This window comes from Salmo salar, chromosome 27 (genome assembly GCF_965601325.2).
Source record: "Salmo salar chromosome 27, fSalSal1, whole genome shotgun sequence".
Lineage (NCBI taxonomy): Eukaryota > Metazoa > Chordata > Actinopteri > Salmoniformes > Salmonidae > Salmo > Salmo salar.
Window position 1 is genome coordinate 44,513,797 of NC_138317.1, and position 26,788 is coordinate 44,540,584.

General features: G+C 43.4%; 1 protein-coding gene across 1 annotated transcript; it reads right to left on the bottom strand.

The window, feature by feature from the left end:
* Nucleotides 1-16,101: 16,101 nt before the first annotated feature.
* Nucleotides 16,102-18,189, bottom strand: LOC106589114 (melanocortin receptor 5). The gene has a single exon (XM_014178811.3). The coding sequence runs from the start codon at nt 18,122-18,124 to the stop codon at nt 17,099-17,101; it is 1,026 nt and encodes a 341-aa protein (XP_014034286.1). The 5' UTR covers nt 18,125-18,189; the 3' UTR covers nt 16,102-17,098.
* Nucleotides 18,190-26,788: the final 8,599 nt, after the last annotated feature.

Sequence of the window (26,788 nt, forward strand, 5' to 3'; positions counted from 1 at the left end):
TTTGTCCCACTCCTCTTTGCAGATCTTCTCCAAGTCATTAAGGTTTCGAGGCTGATGTTTGGCAACTTGAACCTTCAGCTCCCTCCACAGATTTTCTATGGGATTAAGGTCTGGAGACTGGCTCGGCCACTCCAGGACCTTAATGTGCTTCTTCTTGAGCCACTCCTTTGTTGCCTTGGCTGTGTGTTTTGGGTCATTGTCATGCTGGAATACCCATCCACAACCCATTTTCAATGCCCTGGCTGAGGGAAGGAGGTTCTCGCCCAAGATTTGACGGTACATGGCCCCGTCCATCGTCCCTTTGATGCGGTGAAGTTGTCCTGTCCCCTTAGCAGAAAAACACCCCCAAAGCATAATGTTTCCACCTCCATGTTTGACGGTGGAGATGGTGTTCTTGGGGTCATAGGCAGCATTCCTCCTCCTCCAAACACGGCGAGTTGAGTTGATGCCAAAGAGCTCCATTTTCGTCTCATCTGACCACAACACTTTCACCCAGTTGTCCTCTGAATCATTCAGATGTTCATTGGCAAACTTCAGACGGGCATGTATATGTGCTTTCTTGAGCAGGGGGGATCTTGCGGGCGCTGCAGGATTTCAGTCCTTCATGGAGTAGTGTGTTACCAATTATTTTCTTGGTGACTATGGTCCCAGCTGCCTTGAAATCATTGACAAGATCCTCCCATGTAGTTCTGGGCTGATTCCTCGCCGTTCTCATCATCATTGCAACTCCACGAGGTGAGATCTTGCATGGAGCCCCAGGCCGAGGGAGATTGACAGTTCTTTTGTGTTTCTTTCATTTGCGAATAATCACACCAACTGTTGTCACCTTCTCACCAAGCTGCTTGGCGATGGTCTTATAGCCCATTCCAGCCTTGTGTAGGTCTACAATCTTGTCCCTGACATCCTTGGAGAGCTCTTTGGTCTTGGCCATGGTAGAGAGTTTGGAATCTGATTGATTGATTGCTTCTGTGGACAGGTGTCTTTTTTACAGGTAACAAACTGAGATTAGGAGCATTCCCTTTAAGAGTGTGCTCCTAATCTCAGCTCGTTACCTGTATAAAAGACACCTTGGAGCCAGAAATCTTTCTGATTGAGAGGGGGTCAAATACTTATTTCCCTCATTAAAATGCAAATCAATTTATGACATTTTTGACATGCGTTTGTCTGGATTTTTTGTTGTTATTCTGTCTGTCACTGTTTCAAATAAACCTACCATTAAAATTATAGACTGATCATTTCTTTGTCAGTGGGCAAACGTACAAAATCAGCAGGGGATCAAATACTTTTTCCCCTCACTGTATGACGTTATATGAAGCTAGTGTGATATGATACAGGGCCTTCGGAAAGTATTCAGACCCCTTGACTTTTTCCACATTTTGTTACGTTACAGCCTTATTCTAAAATGGATTAAATAAAACATTTTCCTAAGCAATCTACACATAATACCCCATGATGACAAAGCAAAAACTGGTTTATAGAAATGTTGGCAAATTAATTTCAAATAAAAAACAGAAATACCTTATTTACATAAGTATTCAGACCCTATGCTAAGACTCAGAATTGAGCTCAGGTGCATTCTGATTCCATTGATCATCCTTGAGATGTTTCTACAAATTGATTGGAGTCCACCTGTGGTAAATTCTATTGATTGGACATGGTTTGGAAAGGCACACACCTGTCTAAATAAGGTCCCACAGTTGACAGTGCATGTCAGAGCAAAAACCAAGCCATGAGGTTGAAGGAACTGTCCGTAAAAGGTTCGAGACAGGATTGTGTCGAAGCACAGATCTGGGGAAGGGTACAAAAAAATGCAGCATTGAAGGTTCCCAAGAACACAGTGGCCTACATAATTCTTAAATGGAAGAAGTTTGAAATCGCCAAGGCTCTTCCTAGAGCTGAGCAATCGGGGGAGGAGGGCCTTGGTCAGGGAGGTGACCAAGAACCCGATGGTCACTCTGACAGAGCTCTAGGGTTCATTTGTGGAGATGGGAGAACCTACCAGAAGGACAACCTTCTCTGCAGCACTTCGCCAATCAGGCCTTTATGGTAGAGTGGCATAACGGAAGCCACTCCTCAATAAAAGGTACATGACAGCCCTCTTGGAGTTTACCAAAAGGCACCTAAAGACTCTCAGACCATGAGAAACAAGATTTTCTGGTCTGATGAAACCAAGTTGGACTCTTTGGCCTGAATGCCAACCATCACATCTTCCTTTCCTGTGGCGGTCCTCATGAGAGCCAGTTTCATCATAGCGCTTGATGGTTTTTGCAACTGCACGTGAAGAAACTTTCAAAGTTCTTGAAATTTTCCAAATTGACTGACCTTCATGTCTTAAAGTAATGATGGACTGTCGTTTCTCTTTGCTTATTTGAGCTATTCTTGCCATTAATATGGACTTGGTCTTTCACCAAATAGGGCTATCTTCTAAATACCACCCCTATCTTGTCACAAAACAATTAGGCTGAAACGCATTGGGAAGGAAAGAAATTACACAAATTAACTTTTTACGAGCCACACCTGTTAATTGAAATGCATTCCAGGTCACTACCTCATGAAGCTGGTTGAGAGAATGCCAAGAGTGAGCAAAGCTGTCATCAAGGCAAAGGGTGGCTACTTTGAAATATATTTTGATTTGTTGAACACTTTTCTTGGTTACTACATGATTCCATATGTGTTATTTCATAGTTTTGATGTCTTCATTATTATTCTACAATGTAGAAATAAAGAAAAACCCTTGAATGAGTAGGTGTGTCCAAACTTTTCACTGGTACTGTATATGAAGTTGATGTTATACGAAGCTAATATAATATGACATTATATGAAGCTCATATAATACATTATATGAAGTAACTATGCTATGCCTCTATATGACTTGGGTGACTGGAGTCTTATTTTTTGGGCCCTCCTTTGACACCGCCTAGTATAGAGGTCCTGGATGGTAGGAAGCTTGGCCCCAGTGATGTATTGGGCCGTACACACTACCCTCTGCAGCACCTTACGGTCGGATGCCTAACAGTTGCCATACCAGGCGGTGATGCAACCGGTCAGGATGCTCTCAATTGTCCATCTGTATAACTTTTTGAGGATCTGGGGACCCATGTCAAATCTTTTCACTCTCCTGAGGGGGAATAGGTTTTGTCGTGCCCTCTTCACGACTGTCTTGGTGTTTTTGGACCATAATAGATCATTGGTGATGTGGACACCAAGGAACTTGAAACTCTCAACCCGCTCCACTACAGCCCCGTTGATGTTAATGGGGGCCAGTTCGGCCCTCCTATCCCTGTAGTCCACGATCATCTACTTTGTTGTCCTGGCACCACACTGCCAGGTCTCTGACCTCATCCCTATAGGCTGTCTCATCATTGTCTGTAATCAGGCCTACCACTGTTGTTTCATCAGCAAACTTAAAACCTGTTAGGGATAGGGGGCAGTATTTTCACGGCCGGATAAAAACGTACCCGATTTAATCTGGTTACTACTCCTGCCCATAAACTATAATATGCATATAATTAGTATATTTGCATAGAAAACACTCTAAAGTTTCTAAAACTGTTTGAATGGTGTCTGTGAGTATAACAGAACTCATATGGCAGGCCAAAACCTGAGAAGATTCTATACAGGAAGTGCCCTGTCTGACCATTTGACACGTCTCAAACAGCACCTCTACACAATTGAAAAAAACATTTTACAAACACACCTGGTCAAACATTTTCAAACCCACCCAACCACCTCCCTCCGTATTACCGGTCTGGAGATGAAATCCACCTGGACCACAGGCCAGAGGAAGGCGGCCGAATCCAGGTGTATTTCAAAACTTAATACTTTGGCTCCACTGGGTATGAACATGAAAGAATGATAGAAAACACTAATAGTGGGAGGGGGTGGGGAGCTAATTAAGAGGGCTGGAGGGGCCACTGGAACGAGGAGGAGGGTAAAATAATAAAAAAAGAAGCATTTGATTGCTGAACCTGGTGGTGTCTTTTTTTGCATTTGGTGCTGAATTTTATTATACATTTTAACACGACAGGTGATTCCTTCATCTTATTTACTTGGTTATTTATTCAACTTTTAAAAGAAATCAATTTTTTCTTTTTTAGTTATCTAATTGATCTGGTGGGCGTGTTTTAATGTTATTTTATATGAAATTTGGTTTTAAGGTTAAACATTTTACTCCCAGGTTGTTTTTGGATGATTGTCCTCCTCCTATTTTTGAATTGTTGTGGATGGCCCCTCGGAGCTCTCAGTCTCCCATGTCCTCCCACTTCCTCCAGACCGGTAGGGGGTGCAATAGGCCCGTGCAACCCAAGGTTTGATACCAACACAAACATAAACCCTCTTAAACCTAACCCCAACCCCAACCCTAACCCCAACCCCAACCCTAACCCCAACCCTAACCCTATCACTAACCCTATCCCTAACCCCAACCCCAACCCTAACCCCAACCCTAACCCCAACCCTATCACTAACCCCAACCCTAACCCCAACCCTAACCCTAACCCCAACCCCAACCCTAACCCCAACCCTAACCCCAACCCCAACCGATGAATGTGTTCTCAGTTCACCGTTGTTCTTCTATTTCCTCATCGTGGATTTAACAGAACCGGAAATCTAGTACCACTGAATTCATTCCACTTCTTCTTTCCTTTTCTTGCCGCAGCTTCATGTGCCTGTCTTGTCTTCCCTAGGAGGGGCGTAGACCCAGGGGGGGTTTAGCGTTAGGGTTTACCTGACCTATGTTGCAGTGAGACAGTCCCACCCGCAGGGGGCACCTTGTTGCAGTAAGATCAGATTGCCTGCTCCAGACTCTATCCTCCCTCTTCATGGGCTCAGAACATCAAGCATGCAGTGTTACTAGGGTAACCAAGGTTTGGCCTAAGAGGTTGTGGCCCGGCCAGACTTACCTCTTCTTTCTGATTTCTATAATGCTAGCTAATGTCCCTTAATTTTGCTGCATTTGCAGCTTGTTCTGCTACTGCTGCTTTGCTAGTTAAAGGTGCCAAGGTAGGATCCACCAATGAGGTGGGAGGAAACAGTTTGAACTAACCAATCACCATGTTGGATAAGTCTATATCATCTAAAAGTATCTGAGCAGCTCCCATAAATTATTTGTGGTTCATGCGTCCATAGCCCCCCCCCCCCCCCCCCCCCCCCCCCACACACGATTATCTGGAGAAGAGAACACAGGTATTACATACTACTTCGTAAATAGTACTAACCCTAACCCCTAGGTTGAAGAACAATGGTGAAAACAAGAGGATTCTAAAATCCCATAACTCTTTGCATAAATGAGGATGATTTCTATGCAATGGGAACAGCTACATGTATGCTAGTTAGCAACGGCCCTGGTCCCATGACGCAGGTTGACTTTCTAAAGCTTCCACATGGAAATATTAGCTTGGCCTAACCTGGGAATCTTCAACCTACCCTTACCCTAAAACTAACACTAACCATAGTCTCCCCACAGGATAATCTGGAGAAGAGAAAATGCTGATTATGTGTTACTCAAGCTACGCATAATAGACGCAAATAGACCTATAAAAGACAATTGAATATGTCAAATAGAGTCTATTGCACCAGTTTTGAAAGAGTTACCAATAAAACCTTCCCCTCTAGACTCTACTCCAACTGAAGTTGCTGCTGGTAGAGGGGATCCAATGTTTTTCTTTTTGACAATGCATTTCCCGTTGTCCATCAGATATACTTTCACATAGGGAGCTTGAGAAACAGGCAGAGAGGGTAATAAGACAATGTGCTTTCTGGACCTAAATGCCCTTCCATGGGGACATTGTGCTATAATGATAATATAATAACATATATAATACCAGTAATATATCATGCACACCTGGCAGCTGCTTGTTGCCTTGTTTACCCACAAGTCCTCTGGCCCTGATGACCTCCACGTCCAGACGTTCTTTCCTGTACACCATCCCTATCTGGATGTCACCTGCAGAGAACATATATATTAATATTCTAACAACAACCCAACCCTAACCATCTCTATCTGGATGTCCTATCTGGATGTCAACATCTCCACCCAGCTGATCCTCAACACTGGGGCCCCACAAGGGTGCGTTCTCAGCCCTCTCCTGTACTCCCTGTTCACCCATGACTGCCTGGCCATGCATGCCTCCAACTCAATCAGCAAGTTTGCAGACGACACTACAGTGGTAGGCTTGATTACCAACAACGACGAGACGGATGCACAATTGAGAGCATCCTGTCGGGCTGTATCACCGCCTGGTACGGCAACTGCTCCGCCCACAACCGTAAGGCTCTCCAGAGGGTAGTGAGATCTGCACAACGCATCACCGGGGGCAAACTACCTGCCCTCCAGGACACCTCCACCACCCGATGTCACAGGAAGGCCAAAAAGATCATCAAGGACAACAACCACCCGAGCCACTGCCTGTTCACCCCGCTATCATCCAGAAGGTGAGGTCAGTACAGGTTCATCAAAGCTGAGACCAAGAGACTGAAAAACAGCTTCAAACTCAAGGCCATCAGACTGTTAAACAGCCATCACTAACATTGAGTGGCTGCTGCCAACATACTGACTCATCTCTAGCCACTTTAATAATTAGAAATTGGATGTAATAAATGTATCACTAGCCACTTTAAACAATGCCACTTTATATAATCTTTACATACTCTACATTACTCATCTCATATGAATATTTACTGTACTCTCTACCATCTACTGAATCTTGCCTATGCCGTTCGGCCATCGCTCATCCATATATTTTTATGTACATATTCTTAATTATTCCTTTACACTTGTGTGTATAAGGTAGTTGTTGTGACATTTTTAGATTACTTGTTAGATATTACTGCATGATCGGAACTAGAATCAAAAAGCATTTCGCTACACTCGCATTAACATCTGCTAACCATGTGTATGTGACCAATAAAATGTGTATGTGACAAATTACATTTGATTTGGTATTGATTGGCCTAGAGAACTTTGGAAAAGTTTGAAATGAGGAGTATTGTAAGAAATGTTTGAATATGTAAATGTAAGGTGAATCATTTTGTGGAGTCATGTAGCCTCGTCAGCTAGTCCCATAGGTTCTTGGCATGTACACTGCCCGGCTGGGCTGATCAGTGGAGGCTGGTGGGAGGAGCATTAGGAGGACAGGCTCATTGTAAGTGCTGGAATGGAATAAATATGTTTGATACCGGTCCATTAATACCATTCCAACCGTTACAATGAACCCGTCATCCCATAGCTCCTCCCACCAGCCTCCTCTGACATTGACCCATGTATTATTTCACCAGCCAGGAACACATTCGTTAAAATATTTCTATGAACATGAAGATAATTAACTAAGCTTTCCAGGTGCCAGTATCCTTCATAATTGAATAGAATTACTTCCATTTCAATCATCACTTAGTGTCAGTCTCTAAAACGCACCTGTGTCTGAGTTAAATGTACATGTTTCCTTGTAGGATTTGATGAACCAAGAGGAGCCGTGAACAGACTTCCTCTGGAAGGATTCAAATATTTAGCCATTCTCAGGTTCCACTTACTGATTGGGAAACATTTCTTCATTGGTTGGTTTAATGAATTTTACACACTAAGAACATTTTGGATAATTACATTTTTAGAAAGAGTTTCAGTCAGGGGCTTCCAGAAATCCAAAACCACTATTTTTGTTTTTGTTTTTATTTAATTGATTATTAAATAGTTGGGTTCGTGGTAGACCTGCAAAGGTCAGAAAATATATAATTTTGACCACTTTGTTTGTTAATAGCTGTCACCCACAGAAAGTCCTTTCAGCCACAGGAGGCTGCTGAGGGGAGAACGGCTCATAATAATGGCTGAAATGGAGCAAATGGAATGGCATCAAACACCTAGAAACCATGCGTTTGATACTATTCCACTGATTCCGCTCCAGTCACTAATACCAGCCCATTCTCCCCAATTAAAGTGCCAACAACCTCCTGTGCTTTCAGACCCCAATAAAATGAAGCATTACGACCATACACAAGGTACTGGTGAGTATGGGGATCTCTGCTAAGTAATTATAGTTAGTTAGTCTTCTGTGACAAAGGTTAGTGTAGAAGTGTACAGAATAATATATTTCTTCTTTTACTTTTAGATTTGTGTGTGTAACGGCTGTCGTATAGAGGGGGACCAAGGACCAAGGCGTTGAGTGCTCATAATTTATTTTATTAAACTCAGAACACTAAAGAAAATAACAAAGACAAAAACGATCAGCTAACAGTTCTGTCAAGATTTAAAGTCTTCACAGAACACAACTAAACAGAAATCAACTGCCCACAAACACGCTAGAAAAAACCCCAACTTAAATATAATCTCCGATTAGAGACAACGCGAACCAGCTTCCTCTAATTGGAGATCATCCAAAAACCTCCAACATAGAAATAGAATAATAGAACAAAACATAGAAATAGAAAACCTAGACAAACCACCCAAAACACCCCCTGTCACGCCCTGACCTACTCTACTATAGAAAAGGACATCTTACTAGGGTCAGGAACGTGACAGTGTGTTTTGTTGTGAATTGTTAGATACTACTGCACTGTTGGAGTTAGGAACACAAGCATTTCACTACACCCGCAATAACATCTGCTAAAAATGTGTATGTGACCAATACAATTTGATTTGAAGTGGAGCAAAGTATTGCGAGCAGGTCTCGCCAGGCTGATGAGAATGTGGTTTAACCTGTTGGGGCTACAGGTTAGCAATGAACCCCGAGCCGGGATTGCTAACAAGGCTGGAAATTCAAAACATCAAAAATCTAATAATTTCAATTTCTCAAACAATCAACTATTTTACACAATTTAAATGATAAACATCTCCTTAATCTAACCACATTGTTCGATTTTCAAAGAGGCTTTACGGCAAAAGCATAAAGTTAGATTATGTTAGGACAGTACATAGCCACAAAAGTACAAACATCCATTTTCAATTCAAGGTCAGGCGTCACCAAAAGCAGAAACCAGCTTGAATTATGCACTAACTTTTGTCAATCTCCATCAGATGACACTCCTAGGACATTATGTTATACAATACATGCATTTTTTGTTCCATCAAGTTCATATTTATATCCAAAAACAGCATTTTACAGTAGCGTGAAATTCAGATTTTTTTCTTCTCTGAAATGCTTCCGGTGAACATAACAAAATTACTATTCGAAAACATTGGTAAATTATAATATTGTCATTCAAAGAATAATATATTATCATCTCGTAATTGCTACCGAATGGCCAGATCTCAAAATAACTTTACTGGGAAATCACATTTTGCAATAAACGGGGTGCTATGCTAAGAACAACAGGCTATGCTATACAGTTAGCATCATCTAAAATCGATAATAACATTGTAAATACCCCCTTACCTTTGATTATCTCCATCAGAAGGCAGGATCCCAGGTCCGGAAGGCATTCCAGGTCCGGAACAAATGTGGTTTCTTTTGACAAAGTTCATAATTTATGTCCAAATAACACCAAGTACTTAGCGTTCATTATGCTCCCACAAAACGTGGTGGGGGGCTGGTAAAATCACGCCGAAAAGCTAAAAAAACCTAGTAAATAATCTATTTATGTTCGTTCAAACATGTCAAATGTTGTTTAGCATTAATCTTTTGGTCCATTTTTAACGTTAAACATCAGTAATATTTTCACACAACCTATCCTATGTCTAGATAAAAAATGATGACAAACTCACGTTTCTCAGATTTATGCGCAGGCGCAAAAAAATGAAGTGATGACATGTCAACTTCCTTGGATTCTAATTTGCTCTCTGTTTATCATAGACGCTTCAAACAACTTTATAAAGATCGTTGACATCTAGTGGAAGCCGTAGGAGTTGCGAAATGAATCCTTTCTCACTATGGTATCTATAAAACAATGACACTAAATAGTACAGTCACAAAATTCACATTTTTTTGGGATCTATTTTTCACAGGTTTTTGCCTGCAATATGAGTTTTGTTATACTTACAGACACCATTCAAACTGTTTTAGAAAATTCAGAGTGTTTTCTATCCGAATGTGTTAATAATATGCATATCCTAGCTTCTGAGTTGGTGTAGGAGGCAGTTAAAAATGGGCACATATTTTTTTCAAAATGTCTCAATACTGCCCCCGAGCCCCAACAGGTTTTAAGGGCGAGTTAAGGTTGTGTTACCAAAAGCTGGGTCTCAATGAGTTGAGTCTGGGGTCTATTGTAGGGTTTAATTTATGAAGAAAAATATCTGGGTTTCTATTGTCATATGCTATTGATCTGATTTGTTAATTTCTTTGTTGCAATATTGCAGATTTGCACAGGGACTACACTTGAGGCAAGTTGATATGATAGAGGACGGCATTGCACGGAGTTCAAGGACACTGACAAGAATGACAAAAAGCCTGAGAAAGGTGAGAGGTGCATTGTGACTGTTACAGTTGTCGATCAACACAAAATTATGAGCAATTTTGACTCTGAAAAAGACACCAGTTTTGTTAACCTATATTCACTCAGAGGAAATTTTTGCCAACTTACAAACAGTATGTAAAAGGGTGTTTTTAATGATCAGGTTTTTGGAATATTTCATTCATTATTTACTACCCAAGATTTTCAACATTTAGCTTGCTTTGCCACCGATCCAGACCAGTGTTTCCCACAGGTATTTAGGCTACTTGTCTTGGTGGCCGGCCGGGAAGGGCAGCATGGTGCGTCTCGGGAGACTTGTACCACTGCTGCTGCCCTAATTTATTATTCTTGTGAGCCAACACTGTTCAGGCAAATGAAGTAAAAGCTGTTACAAATGTGTTTTGAATACTGCTTTTAGAGCTGCAACTAACAACAATTTTTATAATAAATCTGTCAGTTATTACTCAATTTGTTTGAATTTTAAAAAGCCTGTGTTGCTGACTGAATATAGGATGTGTTTTATCAAATATTAAAATGTTGACAGTGCATTACAGGGCAAATAGCAACAGCAGAGAAACTCAAACTCAGTTATTTTGTGACTTCCATTAAAGTGTATTTCCACATGAGACAGATTAAGACGATTTGGGAATCTAAGTGAGATTTGATTTCGGTACTCCTCCTAGAGAAGTTGATGGTCATGCTTCCCTGGGACACCCAAGTCTTCTCATATCACTAACATTTGTCTTACCTCTAATTATTGAAGGTTTCCAACAAAGCCCTGAGGAGGTTCGAAAGGTTCTCTGGGTGGTGATAGATGAATCCAAGTTCTCGCACAAGAGAAAGGAATAACATTATTAGTTTTGATGTAGTAACATTCATTGTCTGGGCTTCAAGAGATAACTTGGTAATATATTTCACTTATGGTAATCAGTTGCCTTTTTAAAGAACAGTGTTTCTTCCTTTAAAAGTTGTGTCATACTGCAGCACACCTTGCGGGCTGCCGCAGAATTCTATGGCAACTTATTTAATTGTCAGCCATTGTTACCATTAATGCTAGTTAGTGCTAGTTTGTCCACCAGAGGGCATCTTTGAGAAGCATTTGATAGCCTTTAATATTGTCTGTACTAGATAATTTAAAATCTTTTTTTGTAAGAACATAGTATATGAGATTGATTTTATTTGCTTAATTCATTTGATAAAAAAAAATAAAAGGTATGAAATGTATGCATTCACTACTGTAAGTCGCTCTGGATAAGAGCGTCTGCTAAAATGACTAAAATGTAAATATAAAAAAAATTAATTTTATCTATTCCCCCAAAAATTAAACCCTCAGGATTTCTGTTAGGATGTAACAGAAAATATGGCGCTGTACAACGTGACGGTCGGGTATGAGGTGGTAGTTAGCTGGTGTGTTGTTGTGCTGGGGTATGAGGCTACAGTACTAAGAGCATAACATTACCACACCCTAATTGTAGTCTAACCAATACCCAAAACGGAGATTCAGTGAAAATAAAAATCTCATTGAATCATCAAGACCAGTCCCCATGCTTGTCTCAGAGCAGTGCTGTCTTGACCTCTGAATGCTGTCTCTTCCATTCATTTTGAAAGAGTCTTCCAGTAAGCAACAATTTGTTTACCTTCATTAGCCTACATTGTTCCAATTTTTCTGTCATTCAGTGATATGTATTCCCATAATAATTCATTATGGATCCATAAGGAAATAAACATCTGCATTTCGAAAGAGTATTTTTATCATTATTTTTATCATTAACTAAAGCATAAAGATGCTGATGAAGAAATACAGTACTGTTCAGTATATGCTTTATCCAACATTTTGCGGTTGAATGAGATCGCCCACACGCACTTTAAACAATTGGATAATAAAGCATTTAAAGCATTTTGAAGATAGAAGCCGCCTACATTTGTTTATTAGGCTACTGTGCAGTCTGACAAGTAAACATAGCCTACAGTACATACTGTAGTAATCATGGTATAGTGCCTAATTCCTTACATAAGGGAGAGCAGGCCATGTCCAGACTTTCTCAGTGACCTCAAGTACTCATTAACTCTGTTTTTAATGCTTTTTCGGGTTGCATCAGTCATGGACAGAAACTTCTGAGACAGTATTAATGATGAACACCCGTAGGTTCACTGGTACGCCACATTTGCCTCGGATCCATCCCAGTTGGTATTCTGAGTCCACTCATGGTATCTCTCTTTGTTTACACATCCTTGGAAGAGCAGAACAGCATAACGGTCCAGACGGCCCTTGCTGTGCCTGGTGAGCAGTTGGTCAAATTCTGTTGTCAGAAGAGGAATGGAAATGTCAGGGTGAACTGAAGACCTAACAAAACCGCCAGGTATGTTGACTCTGCCTGTTGGAGGTGGAGTTCCAGATCTCACAGGTGTGCCTGGCATGGATTGTGACTCCATCTCATTCCTCGCCCTCTTCAATGAGTCATTCTCCGCCTGACTCTCCACCAATGCCGCCTGACAGGGCATGTTCACTAACAAGCGGTAAATTGCTGCATGCCTTTTAGGCCGCCCATTGTGACTTGCTTGTGGGCATGCTGGCAGCATATGGCAGCATATAGCAGCAAGTTTGATTTTGTGTGAAGAATTCAGCATAGCAAGTTTGTATGAAGGTCTGGTTATTAAATGGGTAAATAGTTCAATAGTAATATGCTCTAAAACGCTCTGGTGACAAACACACTTTGCTTCCCTGTTTCTAATAGTCCACATGGCTGGAGAACCTATTCAAGTAAGTAAAAAAAAAATGAATTATTTGCTAACTAGCTACAGTGCAGGCTAACTCATATGAGCTGCTAAATAAGCTAACTAGTTGACTAGCTAGCTATCTAGCCAACTTTACATACTGTAAATAACACCAGCTACCTAACGTCATATTAGCTAGCTATCTGAATGTATTTATCACTGTAAAAAACAAACTCCAAATGCATTTGTAGGTAGCTACGGTAGCTAACAACCATGGACGAGGCTGAAAGGATAGCAGCCCCAATTGTCTAAGTGAGAGAGTAGGCTATTCTCGATTGGGCAGGCACTTGTGTATTTCCAGTCCCTAGAAGTGAAGACGGAGACTATAGTAACAAAATATTCAGTCCCATGTAATTTGAGTATAATGAAGTCTGTTTCTTGTGAGGTTTTCTGTCCTCAGATAAAGATAGCTATGAAAGCCTGTCTACAGATGAAGAGGTCCCAATGAAGAGCAGTGGTTCTCAGTCCTGGTCCTTGGGACTCAAAAGGGTGCACATTTTTGTTTTTGCCTTAGTACTGCACAGCTGATACAAATGATCAACTCATCATCAAGCCTCAAGTGGTATTTATATATTAATTTGTGATGCTATCCTTGATATGATCCTGTTATTGTCACATGCTACACATGCACATGTGTGCAGATGCAACTATCTATCCAATATTATCATGATTTGTTATAAGGGATGTTATGCTTTGGTAATCCACAATGACCTGGTGATGCAAAAGTCTAATAATGACATTATCTTCCATATTCCTACAGATACCTTGTAACTGGAGATTCTTTCAAAACGATTGTCTAAAGTTACCGTGTAGGGCACTGCAAGGTCCGGTGACCAGGGCCATCTGGGACTGCCTCCTGGAGGAATTCAGAAGTATGAATGCTACCTGTGTCCTGCATAACTTCATGAGGATGGACACAAGGACCAGGAGGGGATCTGCAGCTCGCCGCCGTGTGCCAGAGGAGAAGTCTGGTGCTCTGCAGGATGTTTCAAGGATGGGGTCCGACAACGCAGCAAGAGAGGCAATCCGTGTGCGGGAGCTCTTCACCTCCTACTTCTTCAAAGATGGTGCTGTTCCCTGGCAACACCATAGACTACACTATGCACGAACCAAAGTCTCGTTTAAGAGCCATTCACATTGCAATAAGAGTATTCTTCCATTAACTTAGCGATGTCGACTGCAGTTATTCAATTCTCAGTTTCTCTCCCTTTGTTTTCTACTTCTCAGGTGAGGGACTGTTTAGGTAAGTGTGTGATGTCTGTATAAAAAACAAAACAGGCTATTTGAAGTCACCCATATTGAAAAAATGTAGAACAATTAGACACCCTATAACCCACACCTACGCACTCATGTATCAATCTGATTGATGAATTGTGTTGTGCAGTAAGAAGGCTCAGGTGTATAACTGTGGCTCCTTCCACCTTCAAAGAATAGGCAAGAGGGCCAACCACAGAGAATAGTAAGACACTTCATTATTTCTATAACTATGCTATATTGTTTGTCCTTGTGTGTGTCCGTTCATGTTTTTCAGCATAAAGTACTCTGCAGCCACTTAGTGTGGACACCAGGTTAGGCCAGACACACAGATTCCTCTTGAACACTCACTTTAACTACATTATTTTCTCAATAACAGTCACTCTCCTTCACTTTATCCCTCTCTCCCCTTCTCCCTAAATCCTCTAGGTTATATCAGCTGTGTCGGTGAACCCCTCCCTCATCTGAACTGGCTGACATAGAGGGCACAGCATGATCAGAGGTGAGAGGTCACTTGGTCAGGTCAACAGGAAGTATTATTAAAGAGATGCTTTACATTAAAATACAGATAGAGATGTAGTAGTCCCAGAGTTAATGATCCAAGGTCAGTTTTGCATTTCACCTCCTGATGATTATGATGACAGACAGTGTTAGAATAAAAAAATAAACATGCTCTCTCTCTCTCTCTCCATCTGTCTCTCATCTGCACCACCTCACCCGCTCTTAACATAACCTTCAGGCTGACTGGGAGCCTAAGGCTGGTTAGAAAACACCACTGGAGACACTATTATGTAACTGTGATGAACTGAGAGAATATTAGGACAGCACTGTGATTCATTAATCATATGCTGCCCTCCCTGCTCCTCTGTTCTTACCTCTTTCCCTTTGTCTTTTACACCTCTCCCCACCTCTTTCTTCCTCTGTTTTTATAATGCACAACAGATGTGCATTGAAGTAAAGATTGAACTTGTATTTATAATATAATATTACAATTATAATAATTATAATGCATGTATTATGTATTTATAACACTTGAATAATGAACTTCTTTCAATTAAGCGTTTCACATTCTCTACTGATTGAAATTAAGTTTCTCATTTGATGAAATACTACACCTATCCTGTGTTTATCAAATCAATACAGATTAAGGCAATTAGACAAAGAGATTAACCGGTTTTAGAGTATTTACATGATGCATAGGAAGTGTAGTGTACTGATGCATAGGAAGTGTAGTGTACTGATGCATAGGAAGTGTTGTGTACTGATGCATAGGAAGTGTAGTGTACTGATGCATAGGAAGTGTAGTGTACTGATGCATAGGAAGTGTTGTGTACTGATGCATAGGAAGTGTTGTGTACTGTTTTTTAAATTATATTTCTGTATACAGTTGATGTCAGAAGTTTACATACACTTATGTTGGAGTCATTAATTAATGTACACTTCTCTGTTATAAACACACTTACTGTTTAGTTACATATTAATGAATGAACCCTACTCTGTTATAAACACACTATTTAGTTACATATTAATGAATGAACACTACTCTGTTATAAACACATGTATTACTTTTTATTTACATGTTTAATGAATGGACACTTAAGGTATTACCCTATTTTTATTTTATTTCAAAAAACAGAAGAGCATTTTCATTCATTTTTTTTACTGAAGGATATATGACAAAGAATATTAAATAAATCGTGTTCAATCAATTTTATTAGTGGAGTGCCTTTGTTACAACTATGAAACAGAAAGCATGTGTTGGAACATGGTAACAGCTTATTTTTATAACTACTCCAAAATACAAAGATGCATGGTCAAGCGGTCAAGTGATGAAAACATCAGCAGCCTAAACATCATTATAAGTGCCACGTGGCCTTGATAAATAATGAAACTCAGCACAAAAGCAATAAAGGCATTCTAATGAATATAAGTGTAGATATGACAGCAGATAAAAATTGTAAAGTATTGTCAGCTCGTGCTTGTGTGCATCTTCACTCAATGGCATCAGTTGGATTTCATTTAGCTGTTATCCCTTGTCCTAACAGTTGACACAATTTTCCTAACTTTCACTTGCTTGACACACTTTGACATACCTTTGTTTGGTTGTAGTGTAATAGGAACACAATAAAAAGATGACTGTCATCTTGTCATTCTTCAGCACCTTTGTGGAGTATAACGGCAGTGCAGGTGCTTATTTTTGCACAGAGGGAGGGAGCACACGTCTAACTTTGTTCATTGTGCCGGCCACACGTAACTTGTTCTCCAATGACAGTGAAGAAGTTGTCCATCATGACATGTCTCCCCTTGCCTCATCAGCACATTCTTTGACACTCGCTCACCTGCTGCCTGATGTGTATCTTTTCCCAGATATTGAAAACCGTTCAGCATGCACAATTACGCACACTCTCACTGTGTAGCCTACTCCAAGTAGGCCAGAGTAGGCTTATGAGACTGCTTTGATTAGGTGGACGAATATACACTGTAGGGTCAAAATGACTGCTTTAGCAGTTCTAGTGTTAAGGCACTAAGGGTTCTACAAGTTGAGCTTAATCAGACTGCATTGGGACAAGGCAGTCTAAGACACATTTTAATAAGACAGTCTTCTCCTCCAATGCACTCTGTTCATGCCCAAATTCTGCTGACTAAACCACATGTAGGACCCATGGCCAAAGAGTCTATAAGGGTAAGAGTTCTATGCCACTCCAGGTTTATAGCACACAGGGAGACACTCAAACACGTTCCTCAGGCTGTAGCAACAGATAATCTCCTTAAAGGTTTTCCTCATCTCCTGACTCCTGAAGGCGTAGATCAGAGGGTCAATCACAGAGTTACACATGATGAGGATGAGGTACATGTTGAAGTGAGACATGAAGCACACACAATATAGGTTCCCGGGGCAGGAGATCATCAGGATAAGGTGGAGGAAGAAGGGTGCCCAGCAGACGATGAAGATGCCCAGGAGGATTGTGAGAGTGATGGCTCCCTTCATGCTGGCCCTCTGGTGGATGGAGTTGTACCCTGGCAGAGCCGCGATGCGCTTGACGTGCGAGCGAGCCAGCATGAACATGTGGCTGTACAGCGAGGCCATGAGCACCAGCATGGTGAAGAACATGGATACCAAGCAAATGATAACAGGGGTGGTGTCGGAATACATGATAAAGACGATGCCGCAGCCCGTGCAGAAGGTCCAGATGGCTCCGATGATGAGAACGGCCCTTCTATGGGTCATGATGCTGTGGTAACGCAGAGCGTAGAAGATGGTCACATACCGGTCTACAGCGATGGCCAGGAGAGAACACATAGACGCCACCACTGATATACAGATCATGGAGTCAAAGACGTTGTCCATCTGACGAATAAAATGGTCGTCCACAATGAGCTGCCGGTTGGTCAGCAGGTAGATGATGATGGTCTCCCAGGCGTTGGAGACGCTGACCAGCATGTCGGCCACAGCCAGGGAACACACAAAGAAGTACATGGGGGAGTGGAGGTTCTTGTTCTTGATGATGGCGTAGATGACCAGGATGTTCTCCAACAAACTGATAATACCCAGGATGAGGAAGACCTCTGTGGCAATGTTGAGCTGCTCACAGGCCTTGGGTTTGGTGAGGAAATTAGGGGCCACAGTGGTGTTGGGGTTGTAGTACAGCTGGCTGGAGTTGGTGAACAGAGCCCACATCGGCAGAGACATGGTCGTCATTTCCTCCATAGGGTTCATCTTTATAACTTTGAGTTTACCTTCAGCTCTCTCTCTTTTCAGCTCACTGGCACGTTGTCAGGAGCATCCTGTTCCTATGGGGAATTAAGAGGAAGAGGATTTAGTATGAGGGACAGGAATGAACTTAATAGCTGTTTTGGTTAGTGACTATTGTCTTATTTCACTGTAGAGCCTCCAGCCCTGCTCAATATGTCTTAGGGTTAGGGTTAGGGTTAGCCGTTTTGTTCCATCCCCCACACATGCGGTGACCTCACCTGTCTTAAATGGTAACTCTAGAGACAAAACCTCTCATCGTCACTCAATGCCTAGGTTTACCTTCACTGTATTCACATCCTACCATACCCTTGTCTGTACATTATGCCTTGAATCTATTCTTCCGCGGCCAGAAATCTGCTCCTTTTACTCTCTGTTCCGAACTCACTAGACGACCAGTTCTTATAGCCTTTAGCCGTACCCTTATCCTACTCCTCCTCTGTTCTTCTGGTGATGTAGAGGTTAACCCAGGCCCTGCAGCCCCTAGATCCACTCCTATTCTCCAGGCGCTCTCATTTGTTGACTTCTGGAACCGTAAAAGCCTTGGTTTCATACTTGTTAACATCAGAATCCACCTCCCTAAGTTTGTTGTATTCACAGCTTTAACACACTCTGCCAACCCGGATGTCATGCCGTGTCTGAATCCTGGCTTAGGAAGGCCACCAAAAATCCTGAAATTTCCATCCCTAACTATAACATTTTCCGCAAAGATAGAACTGCCAAAGGGGGCAGAGTTACAATCTACTGCAGAGATAGCCAGCAGAGTTCTGTCATACTATCCGTGTCTGTGCCCACAGAATTCGAGCTTCTACTTCTAAAAATCCACCTTTCCTGAACAAGTCTCTCAACATTGCCACATGTTATAGACCCCCTTCAGCCCACAGCTGTGCCCTGGACACCACATGTGAATTAATTGTCCTACATTTATCTTCAGAGTTCGCACTATTAAGTGACCTAAACTGGGACATGCTTAACACCCCGGCCATCCTACAATCTAAACTTGATGCCCTCAATCTCACACAAATTATCAAGGAACCTACCAGGTACAACCCTAAATCCGTAACAATGGACACCCTCTTAGATATCATCCTGACCAACATGCCCTCTAAATACACCTGTCTTCAACCAGGATCTCAGCGATCATTGCCTCATTGCCTGTGTCCGTAATGGGTCCACGGTCAAACAAACATCCCTCAACACTGTTAAATGCTCCCTAAAACACTTCAGCGAGCAGGCCTTTCTAATCGACCCATTAGGGGTACGGGACACACTCTAGACCCAAACTATTACAGACCTATATCCATCCTGCCCTGCCTTCCTAAAATCTTTGAAAGCCAAGTTAACAAACAGATCACTAACCATTTCGAATCCCACCATACCTTCTCCACTATGCATTCTGGTTTCTGAACTGGTCATGGGTGCACCTCAGCCACGTTCAAGGTCCTAAACGATATCATAACCGCCATCGATAAAAGACAGTACTGTGCAGCCATCTGCATCGACCTGGCCAAGGCTTTCGACTCTGTCAATCACCGCATTCTTATTGGCAGACTCAACAGCCTTGGTATCTCAAATGACTGCCTCGCCTGGTCCACCAACTACTTCTCAGATAGAGTTCAGTGTGTCAAATCGGAGGGCCTGTTGTCCGGACCTCTGGCAGTCTCTATGGGGGTGCCACAGAGTTCAATTCTCTGTGGCACCCCCATAGAGTTATTCTTCACACAATGTTTCTGAGAACCTGTCTCAGTGGCATGCAAATCTGCGCTTGTTTCAGAGAAAAACAGAGACAGTCTCTCTGTGTCTCGCCCTCAGTCCCTTTTCTCACCTTTTCTCACAGATGTGGGGCTGCGGGTTTTGGCAGAGCGCTAGACACAGACAGAGGCCTCAATATTCAGCTATACAGTGAGCATAAGTACAATGGCACATAAGCAAATTAATAACAACATAATCAATGGTGGGGGTCTTTAGAATAATTTTAATCATTCAACTCCTTCCGTGGCCTCCAACTGCTCTTAAATGCAAATAAAACTAAATGCATGCTCTTCAACCGATCGCTGCCCATACTTGCCCACCCGTCTAGCATCACTACTCTGGACGGTTCTGACTTAGAATATGTGGACAACTACAAATACCTAGGTGTCTGGTTGGACTGTAAACTCTCCTTCCAGACTCACATTAAGCATCTCCAATCCAAAATCAAATCTAGAATCGGCTTCCTATTTTGCAACAAAGCCTCCTTCACTCATGCTGCCAAACATACCCTCGTAAAACTGACTATCCTACCGATCCTTGACTTCTACGATGTCATTTACAAAATAGCCTCCAACACTCTACTCAGCAAACTGGATGTAGTCTATCACAGTGCCATCCGTTTTGTCACCAAAGCCCCATATACTACCCACCACTGCGACCTGTATGCTCTCGTTGGCTGGCCCTCGCTTCATATTCATCCCAAATCCCCTGGTTCCAGGTCATTTATAAGTCTGCACTAGGTAAAGCTCCACCTTAGTTCACTGGTCACCATAGCAGCACCCGTAGCAAGCGCTCCAGCAGGTATATTTGACTGGTCACCCCCAAAGCCAACCCTTCCTTTGGCCGCCTTTCCTTCCAGTTCTCTGCTGCCAATGACTGGAACGAATTGCAAAAATCACTGAAGCTGGAGTCTTATATCTCCCTCTTTAACTTTAAGCATCAGCTGTCAGAGCAGCTTACCGATCACTGTACCTGTACACAGCCAATCTGTAAATAGCACACCAAACTACCTCATCCCCATATTGTTATCTATCCTCTTGGTCTTTTGCACCCCAGTATCTCTACTTGCACATCATCATCTGCACATCTTCCCTGTAGCTCAGTTGGTAGAGCATGGTGTTTGCAATGCCAGGGTTGTGGGTTCGATTCCCACAGGGGGCCAGCACAGCATAGAAAAAAAAAAAAATTATAATAATGTTTAGAAATGAAATGTATGCATTCACTGCTGTAAGTCGCTCTGGATAAGAGCGTCTGCTAAATGACTAAAATGTAAAATGTAATGCACATCTATCACTCCAGTATTAATGCTGAATTGTAATTATTTCGCCTCTATGGTCTATTTATTGCCTTACCTCCCTACTCTTCTACATTTGCACACACTGAACATAGATTTTTCTATTGTGTTGACTGTACGTTTGTTTATGTGTAACTCTGTGTTTCTGTTTTTGTTGCACTGCTTTGCTTTATCTTGACCAGGTCGCAGTTGTAAATGAGAACTTGTTCTCAACTGGCCTACCAGGTTAAATAAAGGTGAAATATATAAAATTAAATAAATTAAAAAGGGTGTGGTGTCAATGTAAATTGTCTGGGGGCAGAAGCTGTTAAGGAAACTTTTGGTCCTAGAAGGGGCGCTCCGGTACCGTATGCTGTAGCAGAGAGAACAGTCTGTGACTGGGGTTTTTGACAATTTTTTTGCCTTCCTCTGACACCGCCTGGTATAGAGGTCCTGGATGGCAGGAAGCTTGGCCCCAGTTATGTACTGGGCCGTACGCACTACCCTCTGTAGCACCTTATGGTCAGGCTGGGATTAAAAATAAAAATATAGGACAAAACACACATTACAACAAGAGAGACAACACAACACTACATAATGAGAGACCTAAGACAACAACATAGCAAGGTAGAGCGTGTAGTGTCATACCCAAGAAGTCTTGAGGCTGTAATCGCTGCCAAAGGTGCTTCAACAAATTACTGAGTAACGGTTCTGAGTACTAATGATAATTACCTTTATACTTTCTTTATAAAATTTCAATAAACCTGTTTTTGCTTTGTCACTATGGGTTATTTTGTGTAGATTGATATAGAAAAAACAATTTAATCAATTTTAGAATAAGTCTGTTAGGTAAGAAAATGTGAAGAAAACCAAGGGGTCTGAATACTTTCTGAATGCACCGTATAACGTTGAAGATATGACGTTGTTTCAAAGGTACAAATTCACTATATGTTACCATGATGAAATAATCCTGTGGTTGAAATTTTACCCTCAAAACATTCGTTTACGTTGATTACTTTTTACAAATCCAATGTATTTTCCACATAGATTTGACGTCACATTACTAACTTAACCAGTTTGTGCCCAGTGGGAATGAACACAAAACACATGTAAAAAGACATTTTCAAATGCTAGAGGTCAATAGGCCTTCCCACATGTACACTGTCAAAATATTGACACATTCAGTGACAGGTGAAATATTGAATTTTATAAGCGAGACAAACTATAAAATGCTGTGCAGAGAGAGAGAGTTGTAATTTCTGTCCCAGGGATGTCTATCTCTCTATCTATCAGACAAAACACTCTGATGCTGGTGCTGGATGAATCAGACCACATAATTAAGCCAATTTGGTTGAAATGACTGGAGGGAAATAGCAGCAAGTTGTCTGAGGTAGAAACAGACTTCCTACATCAATGTGTTCACCTTTAGGTTCGTGGTTGGGTTTAAAATTCACCTCACACGGCATTTGATGGAGAGAAAAAAAACGTATCCCCCCCCCTCCGACAGATTCATTGTTAATGTCCCTGCATCCGCCTCAGAGTAAGACAACAGTTTAAGGCATGATGTTAGGACTGGCAGGGAGAGAGAGAATACATGGATGAATAAACCAGGAGGAGAGATAGAGAATACATGGATGAACAAACCGGGAGGAGAGAGACAGAGAGAGAGAGAGACCGAATACATGCATGAACAAATCAGGAGGAGAGAGACCGAATACATGGATGAGCATACCAGGAGGAGAGAGGTGTTTGCAGGGTTTACTTGAGAAAGGAAAAAAACGGCATGTTCCTCTTGGACACCTGGAGATAAATACAGCATGCTGGGACAGGGACTGAACATGTGCTCGTTGTTCCCAACAAATAAAGCCAGGACATCACATGAGAGCTAGAAGCTTCATTAATCCTCAAAGGATGTCTTCTTTTAAAGAGATCCCTGCTGCTCAGCCCTACCCATTCCTCTCTTGGTCCGTAATCAGTAATATTTTCAGAGTAGGCGTGCTGATTTAGGTTCAGTTTAGCTGTTTAGATATAAGATAAGACTAGTGGACATGACCCTAGATCAGCACTCCTATTCTGAGAGAATTTCTAAATACAGTGTGGCGTACAGCAGGCCTGGTGACAGACGGAGTATACACCACGAGGTGATGGCTCCATCTGCTGGACGTGCCAGGTCTCGACGGGCTCTCTGGCCAGGACTAATTGAGGCTGATTGGGGATTGGTGAGTAATCAAGGGCTGATTGCTCATCAGCTGAACAACTCCCATCAAGCTGCCAGAAGGGCAGCACTCAAGGGAGAGACTGGGGGAGGAAAGGACTCCCGTATAGTTGGGGACATTACCAGAGGTAACAGGAGAGAGTTCAGTTTTTGATCCCCACAGGATACAGCAAGACCCAAAGCCCAGTAGATGGTATTCTTTTCTTTTTGGACTATTATTTTAATAAACAGCCTTGAAACTGAGCTAATCCTACTCTGTCCGTGTCTGATCTGTGTAAACGTTTTGACCCAACCCCCTGGTCTGCCACAAGTGGTGGAGAATGCGGGCACTCTTATAACGTGGTCAGATCAGGGTTTACGTTTACGCAGCATCAGCATGGATGAGTTGATTGCTCAGTTCGTCCGGGCCCAACAACCTCAACAGGCGGTTCAGGAACGAACGCTGGAGGATCAGCGGCTAAAAAAACGTCCTCCTCATTGAGGAAATCAGGAAGCTACAAGGACTACTGAATCACATCCAAACCAGTTTTTAATCAATGACGACATCGAAACCTACCTCTGTACGTTTGAACGGACGGCACTACGGGAAGGATGGCCAAGACAGAAGTGGGCCAGTCTGCTGTTCTTCTCTGGGAATGCTCAAAAGGCATATTGGGACCTGAACGATGAACAGGCGGCTAACTACGATGGACTCAAAGGGGAGATACTCAGCCGCTACGTGGCTGGGCTCCCTGCTTGTGCCATTAAACCCCTACAACTCATCCAGAACGCCGCAGCCCGTCTGGTGTTCAACCTTCCCAAGTTCTCTCACGTCACCCCGCTCCTCCGCTCTCTCCACTGGCTTCCAGTCGAAGCTCGCATCCGCTACAAGACCATGGTGCTTGCCTATGGAGCTGTGAGGGGAACGGCACCTCCGTATCTTCAGGCTCTGATCAGGCCCTACACCCAAACAAGGGCACTGCGTTCATCCACCTCTGGCCTGCTCGCCTCCCTACCTCTGAGGAAGCACAGTTCCCGCTCAGCCCAGTCAAAACTGTTCGCTGCTCTGGCACCCCAATGGTGGAACAAGCTCCCTCACGACGCCAGGACAGCGGAGTCAATCACCACCTTCCGGAGACACCTGAAACCCCACCTCTTTAAGGAATACCTGGGATAGGATAAAGTAATCCTTCTAACCCCCCCTTAAAAGATTTAGATGCACTATTGTAAAGTGGTTGTTCCACTGGATATTATAAGGTGAATGCACCAATTTGTAAGTCGCTCTGGATAAGAGCGTCTGCTAAATGACTTAAATGTAAATGTACAGCCTGGCCCATCGGGCTCAACTATTCCACCACTGGAGGTTCGTAGCCGACGCATCCCCCCGAGTCCAGATGGGCGAACTACTGCGCGTCACCAGGGGATGGCTCCTAACCGACGCATCCACCCTCTCCATCCTAGACAAAGTGGTCCTGGATCGCTTCCTACGGGCACTACCCCACGACATGAAGAGGGCAGCGAGTCTATGTGCACCCCAGACCTTGGAGGGCCTCCAGGAAGCAGTGGAAACACATCAGAACACTCAGGCCCTGCTGAGTTTGAGCCGGGCCGAGTCGGCGACCTGTTCGAGGAGTCGGAAGGACAGCCCCACTGCTGTGTACCCCAAACCGACGTTCGGCAGGGCCAAAGGACCGCAAACCCGTGGAGAGACGGCTGGAGTAGGGCCGCCCCTCCACCGACAACCCCAGGTAGATGGAGAACAAAGGAGGTGTTTTGAGTGTGGCGCCCGGGGGCACATTGCCTGGAATTGCACGGCTCGAGAGGAGTCGATGCCATCAGCAAGCCCCGGAGGCGAGGTGGGTCATGCAGTGAACTATGTCACCTCCTGTTGGGCACACCATGAATCAACTGCACCCATGGTCCCAGTGAAGGTTGACGGACACGACACGGAAGCTCTATTAGACCCCAGAAGTATGGTTACCCTCGTAACCACGAGTCTGTTGAATCAGGATACCGAACGTGGTAGGGAGATGTCCATTTCCTGTGTTCAAGGGGACACAAAGCGGTAATCAACCGTATGGGCCAACATCGTGACACCACAAGGGAACTGCCAGATGATGGTGGGTGCAGTACCAGAGTTGCTGGTACCTCTTCTAGTGGGACGAGATTGTCCGCTGTTCGCAGCCCTGTGGGGGCATGAGCTGAGGAAGAAGGTACGAGCCAGCCGAAGACGAGAGAGAGGACGAACCATCGCCTGTGCGGCCTGGAAGCAAACGGTTCATCAACCTGTATCTATGGGTCCGGAGTCAGAGTCGACGGGGGTGCCGGAACCCGACCCCCCCGGGGAACCACGGGAGGAAGAGCCCAGCCTCCCCCTCCTTGATTTCGAGGGGCCAGTTGAGACACCCCCTGGGGGCCAACTGAGGGAACAATCCAGGATGGACCAGTGGTAGGATCCTAACTTGAACGCTGCCGCAGCCCATGTGATAGCGGTGGATGGACAGCTACTTCCGAGGGTGAGTGACTGGTAATTCCCCCATTACCAAATCAAGAATAACCTTTTGTATCAGGTGTTGCACCAACAGGGGGAACTTCGAGAGGTATTGTTGCTGCCCCGATGGTACATGGGAACCGTTCTTCAGCTAGCCCACACCCACCTGTTGGGGGCACACCTGGGAATGGAGAAGACCCGGGAATGGATCGCTGCCCGGTTCCACTGTCCCGGGATGAGGAGGGTCGTGGAAGATTACTGTCGCAGCAGCCCAGAGTGTCAAATGACTGCCCCAAAGGCACACTTCTGAAACCCACTGGTCCTCCTACCGATCATCGGTGTGCCCTTTGAACGCATCGCCATGGACATAGTGGGACCCCTGGTAAAAACAGCACGAGGACACCGGTACATCTTGGTAATAGTGGACTATGCCACCCGGTATCCCGAAGCCATTCCCCTACGGGCGGCGGTATCCAAGGGAATCGCCCGGAAGCTGTTCCACCTCTTTAGCCAGGTGGGCATCACGAACAAGATCCTGACAGACAAAGGTCCTGAGTTTATGTCCAGCCTAATGAAAGATTTGTGTGCTCTCCTGCAGATCAAGCAAATCCGGACCTCCGTCTTCCACCCATAGACGGATGGGCTCGTTGAACGGTTCAATAAAATGCTCAAACAAATGCTGTGGAAGGTCATCGAGCAGGACGGGAAGAACTGGGACCAGCTACTACCACACCTAATGTTCTCAATCTGAGAAGTACCCCAGTCCTCCACTGGGTTTTCCCCTTTCATAATCCTCTGTTGGAGGAGTCCACGAGGCCTACTGGGCCTCGCCAAGGAGGTGTGGCAAGCCCAACTGACCCCCTTACTCAGCGTGGTAGAGCACGTGGAGACGATGAAGGAGCAGATGAAAGCCATATGGCA